The sequence below is a fragment of the Lactuca serriola genome, chromosome 1 (assembly GCF_051521515.1).
Source record: "Lactuca serriola cultivar US96UC23 chromosome 1, Lser_US96UC23_V15, whole genome shotgun sequence".
Classification (NCBI taxonomy): Eukaryota; Viridiplantae; Streptophyta; class Magnoliopsida; order Asterales; family Asteraceae; genus Lactuca; species Lactuca serriola.
In genome coordinates, this window is record NC_136408.1 from 123119217 (window position 1) to 123139571 (window position 20355).

Here is a 20355-nt window from a genome sequence, read left to right on the forward strand (position 1 = left end):
AGGTTAATAATAATAATAATTATTGGAATGTATTAGTGCAAGGGCCAAACAGTAATTTCCAGGAATTAAATTCGTAAGACAATCAAACTTAGGGTTTTAATCATCAAGCTTCACAAACCCCAGGGACCAAACTTATCAACTTCAGCATCATGTTTCACTCTTCCTGATTCGTCAATGGCATGCTGTTGCTTTCCCTATCGTGGTCCTGCAATTGCCGATGCCAGTGAAGGGAGTTGGTCCCATTCCTTTACACATTCCATTTGCCATTTAAATCAATTGTGACTCTCCAATATGATGGGAGCCCTTGTCTTCAATCTGTAATTCCAAAGATAGTGAGAGAAAGAGAATTATAGCACAGAGAGGGATGTAGAGTGTGGGTGTATGAGCTCCGATTGTCTCTCGAACCCCGGTGTTGTTCGTCATCTCTTCCGACGAGTGTAGACGGGGTCCTTCGGCAATAGAATGGTGAGGGATGAGAAGTCTTTAAGGGTAATTCCCTTGTCATCGCCCAAGCGAGAGATCTGATCAATGGAAGGAGGAACATCAAGGGAGTGCTTGATCTAGGTGAGCTCGATTTCAGGGATGCCTAAGACGTCAGGCTCGCAGTGGCATACTCTCTTGAGCCACTTGTGAGTATTGAACCAGAATGAGGACGAGAGCGAAAGGTGTAGACTCTTGTTTTCTTCTTTCAGTAGCTTAATATCAGGTGTAAGTGGGTTTAGATCCTGTTGATTCATCCTTTCAATCTTGGTTTGCCCTCCATCTCCATGGCTACACCCGAGAGGCGCTTCAGATGGAGAGAATTGGGATTTGTGGATGGCATCTGTCAATCAAGGAAAGGGAGACGTCGGGATGAGGTGAGTTCAAGCATTGGTGAAGGAACTGTTTCAATTCCATTGGAGCGTGGGAGGAGTTAGTGGCGTAGTGCTAGGTTCGACATACGAGCCATTGGCTAGCAGATTGGGGTCGTCGCCGCCGGAATTGGATGTTTCGCTGAAGCTGGTTGTGTCGGCTCTCCGAAGACGCAAATGGCGAACAAGCTCAAGCAGGGAGATGGAGTACTGTGACCTAATCGGCATGATATTTTAAAGGTATTGGGCTTTATTCCGTTGGGCTAATATTATATGGGTTCAATTAGTATATTGTGGGCTGAATGGCATTGGGTTAAGTTCAAGATAAATATTATATAAGGTAAAGCCTTGTTAATTAGTAATTGGGCTTAAAATTAATTAATTAATTTATGGGCGTTTGTTGTATCTAATGGGCTGCAAATACGGGTGAGAATATAGTTCGGTTTCATCGATTAAAAGGAAATTAATTTAATAAGAATTAGATGTACTAATAAAGTTGTATGGATTTAGATGCCCAAATTTATTATATCGTATGATTTATTCAATAGAGAGATGGACTTAATGGATTAAGTCCTTAATGGGTTAAGTAGGAAACTTAACCCTAATTGTCATTTTATGTGAAACCCTAATGCCATAGATAGGCCACAGTTGGGCCTTGGTCCATTATTAGACTCTTGGGCCTTTGGATTAGGCCTTGGGCTGGGATCAAGCTAAGCCAGGGGTAAAATAGTCATTTTACCCTCAATATAGTTACCAGTATTTGATTGAGTGTGTTTATGGGATTTGTAGCCGGGAGAGACCGGAGCAGCAACATCAGACAGTTCCCGAGTAGATTTTCAGCAGCCAGCTTTCGAGGTGAGTTTCCTTCCAGTAGGAACGGGTCTACGGCCACAATGCCGGCCCGTTTAGTTAGCAGTAGTTCCGGACTTTAGTCCGATGCAGTAGTTCAGTATGTTTGGTGTCTTTGTGATACAGACAGGGTATGAGTTATGTGTTCCGGACTATGGTCCGATGCAGTATGCGGTATATGTGTTTAGATTATATGCTATGATTATGTTATGCTATGTTCAGTTAGTTTTGGACCTCGGTCCGATGCAGTAGTTAGAGTGCTTGATGTCTTTGTGATTCAAGCATGTTTTGTGTTATGTGTTCCGGATTCTGTTCCGATGTAGTATGCAGTATATGTATTCATGCTAGTTGATATGTTTATGCTATGTTATGATCAGTCAGTTCCAGACTTCGGTCCGATGCAGGGGACAAGGTCCCAATCAGTTCCGGACTTCGGTCCGATGCAGTTAGTTCCGGACTTCGGTCCGATGCAGAGGGCAAGGCCCTGGTTAGTTCCGGACTCCGGTCCGATGCAGTTTCCGGACTTCGGTCCGATGCAGAGGGCAAGGCCCTGGTTGGTTCCGGACTCCGGTCCGATGCAGTTTCCGGACTTCGGTTCGATGCAGAGGGCAAGGCCCTGGTTAGTTTCCGGACTTCGGTCTGATGCAGTGGGCAAGGCCCAGTAGATGCTTTATATGTTATTGTATGGTATGTGGTAGTTTGGGGGAGCTCACTAAGCTTCGTGCTTACGGTTTTCAGTTTTGGTTTCAGGTGCTCAGTTTTTAAAAGAGGAGCTCGGGAAGATTGCAGTGCACACACCATTTGTTTAGCCTGGGATGTTTATACTCTGATATATTTGACAATTGTTAAGATATTTTGAGATACATTCTTTATGATTCTTATATGACGATTGATGAACAGGGTTTTATTACTATTTTAAAACGAAATTTTCAGACTGTATTTTGGGATGTTACAAACTCTCTCTAGGGCCATGAACCCCTCCCTATAAGTATACTTTCCCCTTCATTTTTCATTCATTTCTTCAAACTTCCAGCCAAGAACTCAAGTTCTCTCTCAAGTATCAGCCTACAAGAACCCCTATATGTTCTCTCAAAAGGTTAGTAACACATCTATTCTTGTCTATGCTTGAAACCCCCTTTGATTTCACCTTAGATTCGTCACTTTCATTACCATATTCATGAGCTTGAAGTGTTTACGTTCGTGAACCCTTCATGGGCCGTGAACCCTTCATAAGTTCATGCATGGCCGTGAACACATCATGTGTTCTATGGCCGTGAACCCCCTTTAGTCGTGAACCCTTCATGGTTTGGCCATGAACTCCCATAAATCAATCACATGTAATTGTAACACTTCATTTCAAGTGTTTCCTAGTCCAAGGGTTGTTTATCCTAGCATGTTAGCTTTTATATACACTAATATCATGCTTATATGTATCATTGTATGATGTTTAGGATCTGTTTATGCTACAGGACTTAATTCGTGTGTATAACACTCTTATTCAGGTCTTCAAACAAACCATCCACATGAGATGAGTTCATACCCCTACAACCAAACTTTTAACTATTTTAAATGCTTTTTAGGGGGAATACAAGTTGAACATCATTGAAATTGTGTTAGTATAAACATTTAAATACTTGCTAAACATCTTGTTTCAGACCGTTTTCAAACACATTATCAAACTACTTTTAAAACATTGTTAGACTTCTTTTTAAAACCCTTTTCAAACTACTTTTAAACTCTTTTCAACTCTTTTACTTTCAAAATCATATTCCTTTATGTATTAGAGTATAAATATGATTTAATGGACTTAGGACTATTGTTAATAACCTTGACTTATGTTCCTTGTTTGGTTGTGGGCTTAGGGTAGCATATACTAGTCCGACTGTTGATAAACTCATAATTATGCCTACTAAATACATATAAGATTATTAAATCTTACCTTTAAAGTTATACATAACTCAATCATTCAAGTTGAGGAATTGTGTATTTTCTTCAAATCAGATACAAAACAAAGCATACTAGTAAACTATAAAAGGTATAGTTTAGAGAACTTATACATATACGTATACACATACAAGTACAAGAAGAATACTATACATAAACATTTACAAAAGTAACATATACATTTACAAAAAGGGACATATACATTTACAAAAGGAACATATACAATTTCAAAAGGAACATTTATAATATAACAAGAACAAGATAACAATAATGTGAGATCCTACTTCATGGCACATCAATACACTTGTTGTGTCACGTTTTTGTAACCAAAAGTATCCTAGAGGGAGAGCAGGCATTGTGTGTATAGATATATATGGGACAGGCACTCCTACACCCCGACTTTTAGCTACACTCCCAGCCGACAAGGCTAAAGGGTGACAAAATGTCACATCGTTTCGACGTCGGATGATCGTCGTGTTTACAGCAGTCAATCAGCATGGTTACAGCCTTATCACATTTTACCTTATTTTAACTAATTGGTCTTAAGGTAGTCAGTACTTCAGTAGGGTATTTTAAACAAAAATTACTGTACATCTCCATTTTTCCCATTACTTTTGGTTAGTGATATTCGCACATCGAGTAATGCAAACTATTTCTAGTAAAGATAGCCAACATATGGAAAAACATACTTTTATACAAATATGAAATATAAACATATTGTCTATACTAATTCAAGTACAAACTCAGTTATTAAATTTTTACACAAGAACAAACACACAAGTAGAAGGGTCTTGGTAAAAGACTACTTTCCATTTTAATAGAAAATATAGAGTTCTCCAGAAAGTATACAAACATTTATATCAAAACACTTGCTAACATTTTCATAAAGCAAAACAACCATAACTAAATTCTTATGAAATCACCAACTTAAATGTTGATCCTCTCTTTCAAAATAACTTGTATTCTCATGGAATCCAGTAGACAGGTACACAATCGGAGCTTTTGAGGACACCGTTTAGTGTCGTGCCACATCTTTTTTCTTTTACTAGACCTACTTTAAATGTTGAATAGCTAAATGTTGAACTTATATAAAAACTTATACATTACAAATGCAATGGTTGTTGTACTTTGATTTCTATAATGCATGTGTTGTGATACTTGACATGACGTCCTCCGCCCCCGGATGTTTCCGCCAATTCGGTTTCGGGGATGTACAAGTTTCGATTCCTTTTTGGAATTCAACGGTTCACTATTCCTCTTGAGGTTATGGCACCACCATCGAATACCTGTAGGTTTCCTTCTGCACTTTTATACTCATCGGAGGACATTACCTATATTTGGGGAAAAAGCCATATGAAAAAGTTTGTCTTGCTATGACGGAGGCGTTGATTTTATCAAAGGCGACGAACAAATATCGGAGAGAAGGTGATCGGTGGCGAAGAAGCGAGAATCAGTAAACTTTTAGAATAGAGGCAAAGACTAAAGTTGTCAATATTCAAAACTCCTATGGCAAAGGCAAATACCTAAAGTAAACAAAAGTCACTATTCCCCAAGGTTTTAAATAACGTAAGGCGTGGCTTGGCGGCAAGGTAAAGTTAAGCCACGACAAGCCTTGGCGAGCTATGACGTTTTTCATGACGTGACTATATTATATACATTAAAAGATATAAATCATATAAACATTGAATTTTATCAAATATATGATATTTTTAGAAGTGATATATTAATATCTAATAGAAAAAAGTTAAATAAAACTCATTTATTTTAGGCCCGATAAAAAAAAAAAACAAAAAAACCTGCGCCTTGAAAAAACTCGCAACATAACCCGATAAGGCGCACCTTGACACCTTATTTGGGCGACATGTTTCACAAACCTGCATTGGACGTTTTCGTTACGGCTACACCACGCCTCGCACCATGGCATGCTTTGAAGCGCTCCATGACGCGTTTTTTAGAACCATGCTATTCCGTAAGATTATGAGAAATATATATATATATATATATATATATATATATATATATATATATATATATATATATATATATATATATTAATTTAGAAAAATATTTTATAACTTTGTTTTTCTATTCTTCTAAATTTAATTATTAAATTTCTTCTTATTTTTTTTATAATTTTATTTTTTCTAAATTTGTTTTTATAAACTTATTTTAATTTAACAAAATTAATTTACTCTTATATTTTAGTTTTAGGTATATTTAAAAAAAAATGCTTTCACAAATTAATTGTCATAAATTCGTCTACCAAATTGTTTTACATATTTGTTTTTAGCATATGGTTGTAAAAACAGAAAAAGCGCCTTTTACAGATTGAATTTACAAAACGGATATAAATTCTTATATATAATTAAAGATATTAATTCTAATGTAAATTATATGTTTTCACTTTTTGTATACACGAATTTTCAAAAGGCTTAAACTACCTCTACTCAGAACTTAGAAATTTTGACAAGCCCGATGCGGTGGCCGGCGCGCGGATGAGAATAGGTATTGGAAGAAACTTAAACGAAATTACCATCAAAACGCTCTGTATTTAAAGAAACACACAATTGTTCTTCGACAGAAACAATAACGATGGTCATCAGAAGATTGTTTGCAGTAGAAGTTTGATGCATTTAATTGCTTAGTAAGTTCATAATCTCCATTTTCTTCTATTATTTTCATTATCATATCCTTATCTGGTGTATACTCGATGTTCAAACAAGTGAAAACAATTGCGAGGGTTTTTTATCTTTTTTCATTTTTTACGGATGAAAATGAGATTGTGTGCCTGGGTTTTTTGTAATATGATATGTTTGGTACATTGTTTTTTTTTTTAATGATCATCATTATTCTACCCATGTTGTGACGAATCAAGAGAGTTTATGTTTCTCTTTAGGAATACTTGGATAGTGTTGAGAATGTATGTATTCTACTATTTTGACTGTAGATACAACTTGTTTTTGGAAAGGGCCGGATGATGAATTATTCCCGTATCTTTATAAGATTGAAACTGTTTTCCATATCTATAGTACTCTAATTAAAAAAACTTCTCTGGTCATTTGTTGATTCTTTTTCTCTTGAGGATATTGTATTATGTATATAATGCTGAATATGTGTTCCATCAGATATAGTTTGGAGTGAGCTTGAGCTCTGTTATAAGAAGTATTTGAAGAAATACTGGCTTTCAAGTGACAAGGATTTGGAAGGTATTATGGTAAGTGAAGCAGTCCCTCCATCTCTTGTTGAGATTCAGCCGATTCTTCGTGTTGCCAATGAAATTCAGTTGAAGAATCCAAGGGTTGCCTATCTTTGTAAGTCCCCAGTTTGTATTAACAGCGTGAAGTTTACACACACACATGTTTTTTGAAACTATTGAGATGCACATGCTCCTTGATAGTAGTGAGCCTCGAACAGCATCCAAGTAGTTTTCTTTTACATTATAACATGGATACATTTATTTCTAAATTAGATTCTAATAAAGATTCTATGGATGAAGTCTCAAAGAGACAAGGCTTATACAATAATGTAATTTCTGTAGAGAAAATGCCTAAGTTTCTTACACCCTAGCTAGCTGATTATTCTTTGGTAACCAGTGCAAATCTACCAAAAGTGGAATTCATAGTTTCTCAAATGTATATCTCACAACATAAAAGAGTGGATCAAGAGACCTTTTTGTATGCATACTACTCGAGCATACCTTTGAGTATACTTTTTCAGAAGGGCATGTGACTATTAATATTCTTAGCTGTTTCAGTGTGGATGAAGAAACCTTTTTGTATGCATGATCAGGTCGGTTGCATGCCTTTGGGGAAGCACACAAACTAGATCCCGCATCACGTGGTTATGGTGTTCGTCAATTCAAGAATGCTCTGCTTCATCGTCTAGATAGGGTAAACATTCTTTTTTTGTTTCATATCTTATCAGTTAATGAGCATTGTAAAACAAAGAAACACTCTAATGGTGGCAAAATGTTTTTTTAAGACAACAATGAGAATTAAGAGGTCATGGAGTTCTTAAAATGCAAACCAACAAAAATTCCCTTGGCCACTAACAAATGTGGTAACTCCATTTACAATTACATTCACAGGATACTTGGACACCGGAATTCGAAATATATAACTGACAAGTTAGAGTGATAACGAAAAAAAGGGAATCAACTAATAAATGCAAGTTTAGCAACTGTGGAAAACATAGTATGGGTGATCTCTTGCATACCAGAGCTTAGCCCTTTTCTACCAACTGAATTTTCAATTACTTTCATTTACTCTCGGCATATGATGAGGTTTGCTTGTAGTTTAATCCTCTTTCTGCTAATCCAAAGCTGCTTCTAGTGGCATGAACTAAAGCTAAGTACTCATTCATAAGCATCAACTTGTACAACTTCCAGTCATAAGTAAACAAACGGACAACGAATTAACTAATTTATGCAAGTTTAGGAGGTAAATGTATTGTAAGTAGCCTATTGGCACTAGAGCTTATCTGCTTTCAACCAACTTGACTTTCAACTATGCCAAATATTTGTAGAAACTTTATACACCCTACCTAACAGAAAGTATAATAACCCTCTTGTTAAAACTTTCAACCATCGTTTTTGTATATGTTTTTGAAAATGTATCTGCTTTCATTTTATTGAATAACTATTACATACGCTCTCTGTCCATATATTTTTGAAAATTTTAATCAAGGCACTCCAAGAATATCAAAACATATAAAAGTCTTTATTTTCATCATCAATGCATGTTAGACTCTTAATTTATGGAATGTTAATCTCGTTCCACTTCTAGTTTCCTTTCTAAGATTGAGCAAGTACATCAATGGCCATCTTTATTTCAGTGCCAGTGTATCATTTTTTACTTCAATCCTAAGGCTATGAACTCCATCTGTGTATTCTACTCAGGAAGACGCAGCAACGTTAGGAGGACAAAGAAACCGTGATTCTCATGAAATGCAGGCCTTCTATGTGCATTATTATGCAAACTACATTCAGGGCTTTCAAAATGCTGATACTGCTGATGTGTAATTAATCGTGTTCTTGAGTTTTTGTCTTGTTTTTATTTTTATGTATCTTGATTTCAGAAATTTTCTTCTAATGTTAGTACGCGTCTTACAAAAGCTTGTCAGACAGCTTCTGTTCTTTTTGAGGTTTTGAAGGTTTTCTGTTCCTTTGAATCTGTGGAGGTGGCAGAAGAGGTAAAGGCTGAATACTTCTCTTTATCCAAGAAAACCTTTAATTATTTTTTTTATATGGTGATGCAATTTTGGTGAAATAGTACTTTATATGAGTGCATAGATATTGAAAGCACATGAAGAGGTTGTAGAGAAGGCAGAAATGTATTCTCGTAATGTACTTCCACTTGACCCTGAAAGTTCAGATCAAGCACTACAAAGACATCCACAGGTTAGTTCAAGAAATCGTCTATATATGTTGTCTGATTGCTTCACTATTAATTAGTCCAGATCATATCCCAGATGAAGCAGCAAGACCACCTCAAAATTCCTCTCCACGCCATAAAAAATTGTACCCAAGACTTCGACGAAAGAAATTTCATTGGGAAGGGTGGATATGGAAGTGTCTACACAGGAGTCCTCACATGGGCAGATCATGTAAACCAACTAGTTGCTGTAAAACGGCTAGATGCCGCTGGGTTTCAAGGTAGAAAGGAGTTCCACACTGAGCTCGCAATGCTTTCACAGTATCAACATGAAAATATTGTAAGCCTTCTAGGGTTTTGCGATGATAACAACGAGATGATCCTCATCTATGAATACGCGAGCCATGGTAGCCTCGACACGTATTTACGTAACACTCCTGTTTCGGGTGGACCATCATGGCCTCAACTCCTCAATATATGCATTGGTGTTGCTTCGGCGATCAATTATCTTCATAATCATGTGGCAGAAAAACACAGAATAATCCACCGTGATATAAAAAGCGCGAATATTTTGGTAGATGAGAATTGGAATGCAAAACTTGCGGACTTTGGGTTGGCTAGGATAGGACTAGCAAATCAACAAAACACTTTTGTGATAACTAATCTTGCCGGGACACATGGGTATTGTGATCCACAATACGAACGAACAGGGTTTTTAACAAAAGAGTCAGATGTCTTTTCGTTTGGTGTGGTTTTGTTTGAAGTTTTATGCCGAAGGTTGGCATGTGTTTACGATTACCATGATGAGCGGCGATTCCTCTATCATTTGGCTCGAACGTGCTACAAAAATGGAGAGCTACACAAGATTATTGATCATAGAATAAGGAAAGATATCAAACCAACAACGTTGCTCAAGTATTCGGCTATAGCCTATCAATGCTTGCAAGAAAATCGAGAAGACCGACCTACAATTACTGAGGTTGTGTACCAGCTGAAGGAGGCTTTGAAAATTCAAGTAAGTTTGAATATTTTTTGTCAATTCCGTCGATATTGACATGTTTTTAACTAGAGGGGTAAAAATAAGATGGTTTACATCAAAATTAACCTGATCATTTGTTTTCATTCTTGTCACCAGGTAGAAGATGAGATCGTCCCATATGGATTAGCAGATGATATGCTCCAACATGGTTTAGAAGATGAGATCCTCCAAGATGGATTACACTCAGGTGGCGACAAAGAGCAAATTATACAAGGGAGACTTGAACGATTAAAAGCTAAGTTGAAATATATATTTCGTTGCTTGTTAAAGAAACAATGATAAGACAAGTATTATATATTTTGGGACAAATTATAAAGTTATATAAATAACGTTATCATTGAATATGAAGCTAACATGAATTACTATTTAAAATTATTGATAGACAGAAAGTAGATAAATTGTAATTAGTGTTTATAAGGACTCTTGTAATACTTTCCATGGTATAATCCATTAACTCTTACGACTCATCAATTATGAAATCAAACAATAATTTGTTTCACTATCTAACTATATTGTTTTTTGGTAATATTCTTGTTGGAGATAGTTTGTGAAAGTATTTCACTATTCTTTAAATTATTGTTCAGCTTTTGCTTATAATTCTCACTATCCCTATTGCGTCTGAGAATCTCATCCTCTTATCTTCATTTTATGAGAGCTTTGAAACACCTTAAAGGTTCCAGAACTGTCACACCCCCTAACCAGACGGCGGAAACGTCCGAGGGTTTGTGCGTGACTTCATCTTGTAATATCATCACAATATATATAATTAAAGCAAGAAAACATCATCATCATACATATCATAATACAACCAACATTGTTTACATCAAGTATAGTATTATAAGTTACATGCCAAAATATTCAATGTATGATAATAACAAAATTCAACAAATTCCACATGTTCTTGTAGACCTTTCTGCTTAACGATTTCCTGAGAATACAAGTTATTTTGAAAACGTCAACATATATAATGTTGGTGAGCTCATAATCATGTTCGAATGAAAAGTTTTGTATTGTTAGTAAAACACCATAAAATCCGATATTTTCTGAAAAAAAAAAATATTTTGAACGTGATGTGTCAAAACCAAGTATTAATGCATGTGTGTTTTCTGCTTTTGGAATGTATATAAAGATGTCGTCCCGTTAAAATCCTGTATTTTATGTTGTAAGTAAAAGGTATTGTTTAACTGCGTATTTCCCCAGAAAATCCTATATTTTCTATTTATAAAAGTGTTGTGGTCTCAACCCTAAGACCGAATATCAGTGTATGCATGTTTTCGTATCAACAGTATAGGTGTTCCATAAAATTATGTTGGAGAGGATCTCTAAGTGAGTCGTTTTAACCATACTTGATTATGACGAATTAGCATGTCGTGGCGATTTCAGGCGTCGGCTTCATAAAGGTAAGGTTTGTCACCTTAGACTGGCCTAGTCGAACTGTAGCGAACAGCTCAGGTGTGGGGTGTCACCCCGTATATATCTATACACAAACTCTCTCTCTCCCTCCAAGAGACTCTGGTTATAACTACACGCTACGATCGTACACTCTAGATGTGTCGACCAACATGTCTCACTACATCATTAACTGTGTTTACGCGAATATGGTATCATGTTATGCATAATCACTACAAATAAAATGACATATAGTGGCACACATTTTTAATGGCATATGGTTAATGTGCCACTATATCATGGTTTTTAGTGGCACTTATCATATGCCACTAAAAATTAATACATTTAATGGCACTTAATCTTTTGTGTCACTAAATTTCATAGTTATTAGTGGCATAATGACTTGATATACCACTAAAACTTTTTTTTATTAAAAATACCGTATAAATAATTTTATAATAACTAAAAAATTTAATTATAATATCAACAATTTATTTTATATTTACATATTTATGGAAATTTATTATGTTAATACTTTTAAATTTTGATTTTGTTGTATTAATTTTGAAAAAGAAAATTTTTACTTGGATTAATTTATAATGTTTCCATTAATTTCTCTATTTTCTTGTTTAAAAAAAATTCTAATATAACAATTTCATGCTGACTAATTAGATTTAAGAATTAAAGGAAAATTAATTATCAATTATAACTGATCAATACCCATATAACGATTTTAGCAAATCCATGTATTCAATTTTACATAGAATTTTTATTTAATTAAAATATCAAAAGAAAAAAATCAGTGAATCCCCACTTATTGGATTACTCAAGCGTAGACCCACTTGTACATCCCATCTTAACAGCACCACCATTTTCTTTTCTCGATTTCTCGTTCAATAACTCCCGATAAATTAAAATCTCGTGATAAAATTAAAAACTAGTACATAAAACATAAGCCACAATTAAAATTAAAAAAATGATACGTGCAACAATCAAATCTTACGCTCCCACTCCTGACGATGATCTGAACGCACTATCACCACCCTCTATTTGTCGACGCCGGACGCTGTCGTCGGCTTGTGGGTTCTTCCGTGATCGTCATTGCTTCCGGTCGTCGCCGCTCCCTCGATCCTCGCCGCTGCTTCCTCGATCGTCGCCGCTGCATCCTCAATCGCCGCTGCTTCCTCTATCGCCAAAACTTCCTCGATCGCTGTCGCTTCCTCGATAGCCGCCACTTCCTGGATCGTCGCCGTTGCATCCTCAATCTCACTGTTAGGTATTTTTGCTGCTCAAATAAGCATATTTACAAATTTCATTTGCTGGTAAATTTGAAGTTGTATACTGCTCGATTTGTTGCAAAATCATTGCCCAAACTTCTAGGGTTTATCAATTTTATGAGAGTTGCTAACCTTTAAAAGTCCAATAGTTTTTGATTATTAGAAATGATGATTGCATTTTGTCTTTCTCAAATAAGCGTATTTACAAATTCCATCTTCATTTCTTTGTCACAATCTGGTGACACCATTAGATCATCTAAGAATGATTATGACTTGTTATTTGAGAGGTCCCTGGTCCATTAATAACATACCAACAATTGTTACAGTTTAAAAATTCAATAAATTTTACAATTCTACATATGTTAGAAATATGAGTAAATAAGAGAATTTATGACTATCACTAACAGCCACTCATAGATCAGAAAGATGAACATCTTTAGTTTTAGGTTCACATAAGCAATTCAAATCAATGTGCATAAGCAATTAAATATAAATATTATGAAAAGAGGCATATGAATAATTGACAACATCTTTAGACATTATTTGACTCAGTTGATGATCAACTATTTGTTTCCTGTTAGCAGCATTGTCCTGCATTATTGAATTCAACCATATCTTCACATGATAAGCTATGAATAAGAATAACTCACAAAGGCACATATAGTCAAGAACTCATATGATTGATGATAGTTGTCTCACAATTATAGATGTTAGAGTCTCTCCAAGTTCATAAGAATAATTACAAAATTTTCCATAAATACTCTCCTAAGGGAATAATCCTCAAAATAGGGACCATTGAGACCACAACCCAGCTGGAACAATCCCCACGATTACAGCAGCACAATAAAATTAGTGCTAAGGTCATAACCACCTAAAGGAATAACAAAAATAGAAGGATAAAGCAAAAAGGGTAAAACAGACAATTCACCACACTCCATAGCTGCTTTATTATTTATTGACCTTTCTACCCCTCTTGCTGTAAACTAGAAGTTCTTGAGGCTTATCATCACACTACAATAAGCTTATAAATTTATAGGAAATAATAATAATATTTTGTATCAAAGGAAATAAATGAAATCCCAAAAGATTAGTGGCCTCGTTTGTAATTAAAAATTTGATCTTTTACGATATGACACTCAAATATTTTGTGGTTAAAAATTGTAATATATGATGATTATCTCATAAGATTTTTTATACTCTATAATACGTTTGTGATAAATATTTTTGGGGGACAAACTGAAGCATACATCATCAAATTTTTGATACTTTGTTTCTTTTTCGTTTACATCTTTTTCTATCACTTCATTTCATTTGTATTTATCATGTACTTATTGAGTTTAGAATCAAAACCATCTCAGATAGATAACAAACTTTTAAGAAGATAAAATTTTGTATCAAAACCAAACATCGGTGGAGGAAGATCCCTATACAGAAGAAAGAAGATATGTATTCTATGGTTAAGGTGTGTATCTATTAACCAAAATTATGGTGTATTTATATTTACATGTAAGCTTTATTTGTAGGCCAAGTTTGTTATTCATCCGGTTGAAACAAGTGAAATCAAGAAATGGATCCTTTTTAGCATGGGGAAAAAGTGGAGGACTTGGAAAGGTTCACTAAAAGCACGTGCATATGATTCAAGTCTTACAATCGATCAAATTGTGGCACAACAAACTGAGAAAGATAACAGGTTGAACCCAACTCAGTTTAAAAAACTTGTTACTCATTGGTTTACTCCAGAATATCAGGTGATATATTTAGTTTCTTACATAAACTAAGGAATTTATCCTTTTACTCATTAGTTACCCTTAATGGCTAAGCATGCTTTTATTTCATTAAATCCCTACTTTCACCTTTTAGTTAAAACAATTTTACACTAAAAATAGAAAGTACATTTCTATTGTAGGTAAAAGATAATGTAAATTTATGGAAAATAATAAAAAAGTTAGTTACCCTTAATGGACTAGCATGTTTTTTATTCATTGAATCCCTACTTTTACTTTTTAGTTAAAACAATTACACTAAAAAATAGAAAGTACATTGCTATTGTGGGTAAAAGATAAAGTAAATTTATGGAAAATAATTTTGTAGAGCATGTGTGATTTGAGGAGAAAGAGCCGTGCAAAGATGGAAGAGCCCCATGTTTCTGGGACAAAATCATTTGCTCGACTTGCTCACGAAGAGGTATTATTATATTTTATTATTTTGACTTATATTATCGTCTTTTTTTTAAAATTATTTATTTTCATCAAACATAACTACATCTTGTTATAGGCATTGAAAAATGGTGTATACCCAACACGAGGACAAATATATGTAAAAACCCGCACTCGTAAAAATGGAAATATCGTGAATGAAAAAGTCGCTCAAGTTATGGTAATGTTTTTAATCATATCAAGTCATATACTATTTGTTTCGTTTTAAACCTTGTAATTTGTCCCACTTTCAAAGTAGGTTGCTATATTATGTTGCTATTAATTTGAAAGTGGGACAATAACAGTGGGTGAGAAACACTTGTCATGTTTTTTGTATGTTGCTATAATGCAGACTTCCCTACAAGCCATTGCAAGTGATTCCTCAAATACCCAAGGATCAAATACCCTAGGATCTGTAGATGATTTTTCAAATGATGACTACTCTAAAGTTAAAGGTCCTGAAAAAAGAGGGTATATCAGATGTGTTGGAAGGATGCCTACCGTAAAAGAGAAGGTTGTTTCTTGTTCTAATGATCCGAGTGTCGAACAACTAAAAACTATGGTGAACGTTATGGCAAATATCATCCAAGAACATATCCCAAATGCAAACTTGTCTGGAATTCTTAGCAATATGAACATACAGGTACATATGTCATCTATAATTGCATTGTTCCTATTCAATTACCCTATGAACGAAAAAAAACATTCATTAAAATTAGTCCATTATCATATTTCCAATTGGACTCAAGAATGACCACTTTTGCCCTTCTGAATATTCTTCTTGGTGTACATTTGTACAAGACTAGTAGAAGATATCTAGAATTGGACATTAATGTTACATGTTTTCATTAATTTGTTTCAGATGCCAGGCAACACTTCTACAGGTCCACGTAACTCTAATTCAGTTAACCAGAGAGCATCTTCTGAAAGTCATCATAATGATGGTAATCATTTTTATGAGCTTTTGTCTTTCCTTTGTTCTTATAAATATAGTTTATTTGTGTTGAGTGTTATATTATTTATTTTCTAAACTAAGCCTTGTTTCACTGGATTCTGGATTATCTTTGTTTTTTGACAGGGAATTGCTAGCATTTATTCTAGAGTATGAGATAACACAATTTATTCAACCTATCATGTCTTTGTTTTTTTGTTTTATTTTATTTTTATATGTATGTTTGAACTTTTTCTCATTACTTTATGTTTAGCATTTACTTAAACATCGTTGATATTCCCCTAGATATTTGATTCAAAAAGTTAAAAAAATATTGATGAAAAACAATAAAATTTTGATTATTTGTAATGTGCTACAATTTAATTATTCATTTTATTTTATATTATAGATGAAATTGTATTGTGGAAAATAAAATTGTCACTAAAATCTTAAAATATCTAATTATACGTAGCATGAATTTTTTAAATCACATGAGCTTTTAACGGCACAAAATATATGCCACAAAAAATTTTCTTCTACTGTGACACATAAAAAATGCCACTATTTTTTTATTGTGGTAAATAAATAAGTGCCACTAAAATTTTAAAATGTGTAACTAAAAACAACACAAATTATTAAATCAAATCAGATTTAGTGGCACAAAATATGTGTCACAAAAGAAATTTGTTTTACTGTGACAAATAAAAAAGTGCCACTGAAAGCCTAAAAACTGCAGCAGCAAAAACAAAAAGTGCCACTAAAAGGTTTTAGTGGGAGCGTTTCTAGTGGCATTTATTAAGTGTGTCGCTGATTCTTTGAGAAGCCTTTAGTGGCATTTTTTTGGACTTATAGTGGCACTTTTTGTGTGCCACTAAATGACATATTTTTTGTAGTGAATGTTTTTCCGAGTATGTTTTATATTTGAAAAAGACCAACAAGTATGTATATGAATGTACGAGGCCCGACGGACATGTAGGAGGACCACTAAGGCCCAATAAACATTTAATGCCTAGTATAGGCCCAATAAACATGTAATGCCTAGTATAGGCCCAATAAACTTGTATATGGGCCACAAAGGCCCAATAAGCATGTGTTGTCCATTCTGGACCCAATGAGCATGTAAATAGACCCTTAAGGCCCAATAAACATGTAAGGTAAGTATTAGGCCCAATAAGCATGTAAATAGACCCTTAAGGCCCAATAAACATGTAATCAATATATTTAGTCCGTTTGTTATTACGTTGTTTGTTTTTGTTCGATTGTTTACCAAAAATAACACAAAGGCCTAATTTTTTTTTGTAATAGTGATATTTTTGGCCCGCTATTATGAAAATTGACATCTTCGGCCCAATTGTAGATAAGTTGACATTTTTGACCCAAATATACATAAATTGAAGTTTTTGGCCTATTATTATAAAATTTTACATTTTTGGCCTATTTATATATATAATTTACATTTTCAGCCCTTTTTAGATAAAAATGACATTTTCGGCCTATTTCTATTTATTAATATAATTTACATTTTCAGCCCTTCTTAGATAAAAATGACATTTTCAGCCCAAGTTTTAATAAAAATAACATTTTTGGTCAAAATCCAAATAAAGTGACGTTTTCAGCCCATAAAACCGTAAATTTACATTTTTGGATGAAATTCGTGTTAAATGACAATTTGATGCATAAAAATCATAAATTTACAATTTACGAAACCATGAAGGCCCACATTAAGGCCCATTATACGAAATTTTAACACTTTTGGCTCTTTTAAAACTATGATTATCATAAAGAACCATTTTTATGTATATATGACTCCTTTAGTCCATGTAAAACCGTAAGTTTCATAAAACTCCATTCCCTTTTGTTTAGTTGTCAAATATGGTCCCTTTACAAGATTTTTGTAGTTTTTCAATATCCTTAACATGTTTAACACTTTCATCTTTATGGTAAGTTGCATAAAAGTAAATTTAATGAAACAAATATGTCGTGCTCAAACTTTGAACATTGTGATTTTTTAGTCAATAATACTTGAGATATCAACTAATCGTTTAACAATTTAATCAAATCTAATAAGATGTTAAAAAAACAAATACTTAAAGATCTTAGTTTATAAGTTGAATCTCATACTAGAATCAAAAAAGAGTTTAATATATAGACTAGATTTATTACTACTCATTGTTTTAGATGGAAGATTTGTTAATTAAAACTATATAAATAAGCCAAAATCGAAAGACAAAGAAAAGTATACATCAATGCATTTTGATGAAATAATAACAACCAAAGTCAGCCATTTAAATTACTTGATATCAATGTATATGCATGTATTTTGTATTTACCAAAAAAAACTCACGTCTTAAATCTAGAAAACATAGAAAACCATTACATATTATGAACATAATAACATGTGAAGTTCCAAAAGACATTCATAAATATACTCGTCTTCTTGCACCTACTCGTTCTTCTTGCACCTTCACTTCCTCATTTTGCTCAATTCTATATAAAAAAAAAAAAGTCAAATAATGTTAGTATTAAAAGGAAAAGATATAAAATTTACAATAATTAAAATAATCAAAGATGAACAGTTACCTTTGTCAATTTGTTGATTTTCTTCCCAATCTTTTTCATAATCGATTATGTCACTTATGCTACCCAAAATCTAATATTGTGTACAAATTAAACATTCAACAATCTTAGGACTCAAAGAACTCCTAGACGGATCCAAAACCCTCCCACCAGAGCTAAAAACATATTACCAAGCCACGGTTGAGATGGGAATGGCGAACACATCTCTTGCCATCAATGATAGAATCGAGAATCTTGGACTATTCACCTTCCACTAATCTAGAATACTAAACATTTCTGAGTCGTCTTCAACACTTTCTTCAAAATACTTTTCTAACTCCCCAATTGATTCAACTATGTTCGTCTTCATCTTTTCTCTTAGTTTATTTCTCAATGAGGGATTAGGTGCCATAAAATTTGGGTTTTGGCGTTTCCCTAGTATTGATGATGAAGTGGTAGACTCGACAGTACTTGAAGTACAACTTGAAGAATGAATTCTAATATAATCATTATATAATTCATACATAGAATCCATGATATATTTCTTTTTGGCATCCACCCCTTTTATCCATAACGATCCTCAAGTAGTATAACCAAATATTTTACTTTGTTCCTTGGATCAAGAATCAAACCAAAGTAGAGCAATAAATTAATTTTTTATATGTCGCCAAAATACATATCAAACTTTATTTTAATGGCCAATGCAATATCACAAAGACTAGAATTGGAAATAGCGTCATCCAAGAGCGTACAAATGGAATATATATCTTCAATGCATGTGTTTGATGTTGCATAAAGTGTTCTGGAAATCCTCAAAATAACATAATGAAAAGTTGTTAAAAAATGACATACATTCCTAACCCTTTCCCAATCACTTGATGAAGGTATCGACAAACCCGCATTTTCAATTTCGTACCAAAAATCAAATTCCTCAAGATCATATCTCTCAAGAGTTTTTTTCGTAAGCTTGGGCAATTTCCAACATATGGTAAGTAGAGTTCCATCTTGTTGGCACATCACTCTTCAAGTGTTTTGTTATACCGGGATTAGCAACCTTAGCACACTCAGTACACTTATGAATTCTAGAAGGCGATTGCCTAATCCATTTAACCGCCCATCGAACTATCTCAACCGTCTTATCAACTTTTTTATTCCATATTGCACCACTAAATTTAAAATGTGGGCAACACATCGAATGTGCATCCATTTCCCACTTAGAAGGCACTTGATGGAGTTTTGAAAACGTTTTTTCAAGAAGTCAATTGCCACTTCATTCGTACTTGCATTTTCAACATAAATTGTGAAAACATTTTCTATTTCCCACTCCATTTAACATTTCTCAACCATTTTTGTCCAATATCAACCCCACAGTAACTCTCTTGAAAAGAAAAACACAACACTTTTTTTTTCAATTTCCATTTGTTATCAATAAAGTGGGAGGTGAGAGACATATAACATGATTGTTGTTTAGAAGTCCATGTATCGGTGGTGAAAGATATTCTACCAACATTTTTTTTAATAAAGTTACAAATTTTTTTTTTCTTCTACAAACAATTGGTAGGCATCCGTTGTGCTTGTACTTCTACATGGAATTTTAAACAACGGTTCAGTAAAACTATTGTAGTACTTAAAGCCTACACCTTCTACAAAGCTAAAAGGAAGTTTGCCAACTACCAACATGTGGGCTAGAACTTTCTAACTCTCATTTTGATCAAATTTCCATGTTGATAATTTGTTTTCATCACCATATTGGAAAACTAGTTGTTTTTTCCCACCACTAAGTTTAGCCAAGTAAGCTTTACATTTCGTTAAATGATAACCTAGATTTTTGGTCCCATAACCACCTGATTCGCACTTGTAATTCCCGCCACCACAATGCTTACATTTACATCTTTGAGCACCCTTTTCATCATTATACCTTTCAAATTCTTTCCAAACATTCGATCTTGGGT

At 34.0% G+C, this 20355-nt stretch overlaps 2 protein-coding genes across 2 annotated transcripts; both read left to right on the plus strand.

Moving 5' to 3' along the window:
* The first annotated feature begins 8622 nt into the window (after positions 1-8622).
* LOC145061121 (putative receptor-like protein kinase At5g39000) lies at positions 8623-10334 on the plus strand. Its single transcript, XM_079008501.1, has 4 exons — positions 8623-8834; positions 8935-9042; positions 9114-10031; positions 10152-10334. The coding sequence occupies exons 2-4, from the start codon at positions 8974-8976 to the stop codon at positions 10332-10334; spliced, it is 1170 nt and encodes a 389-aa protein (XP_078864627.1). The 5' UTR covers positions 8623-8834; positions 8935-8973.
* Positions 10335-14138: 3804 nt separating this feature from the next.
* LOC145061128 (uncharacterized) lies at positions 14139-16005 on the plus strand. Its single transcript, XM_079008513.1, has 7 exons — positions 14139-14183; positions 14245-14469; positions 14813-14905; positions 14996-15097; positions 15269-15559; positions 15779-15860; positions 15995-16005. The coding sequence occupies exons 1-7, from the start codon at positions 14166-14168 to the stop codon at positions 16003-16005; spliced, it is 822 nt and encodes a 273-aa protein (XP_078864639.1). The 5' UTR covers positions 14139-14165.
* Positions 16006-20355: the final 4350 nt, after the last annotated feature.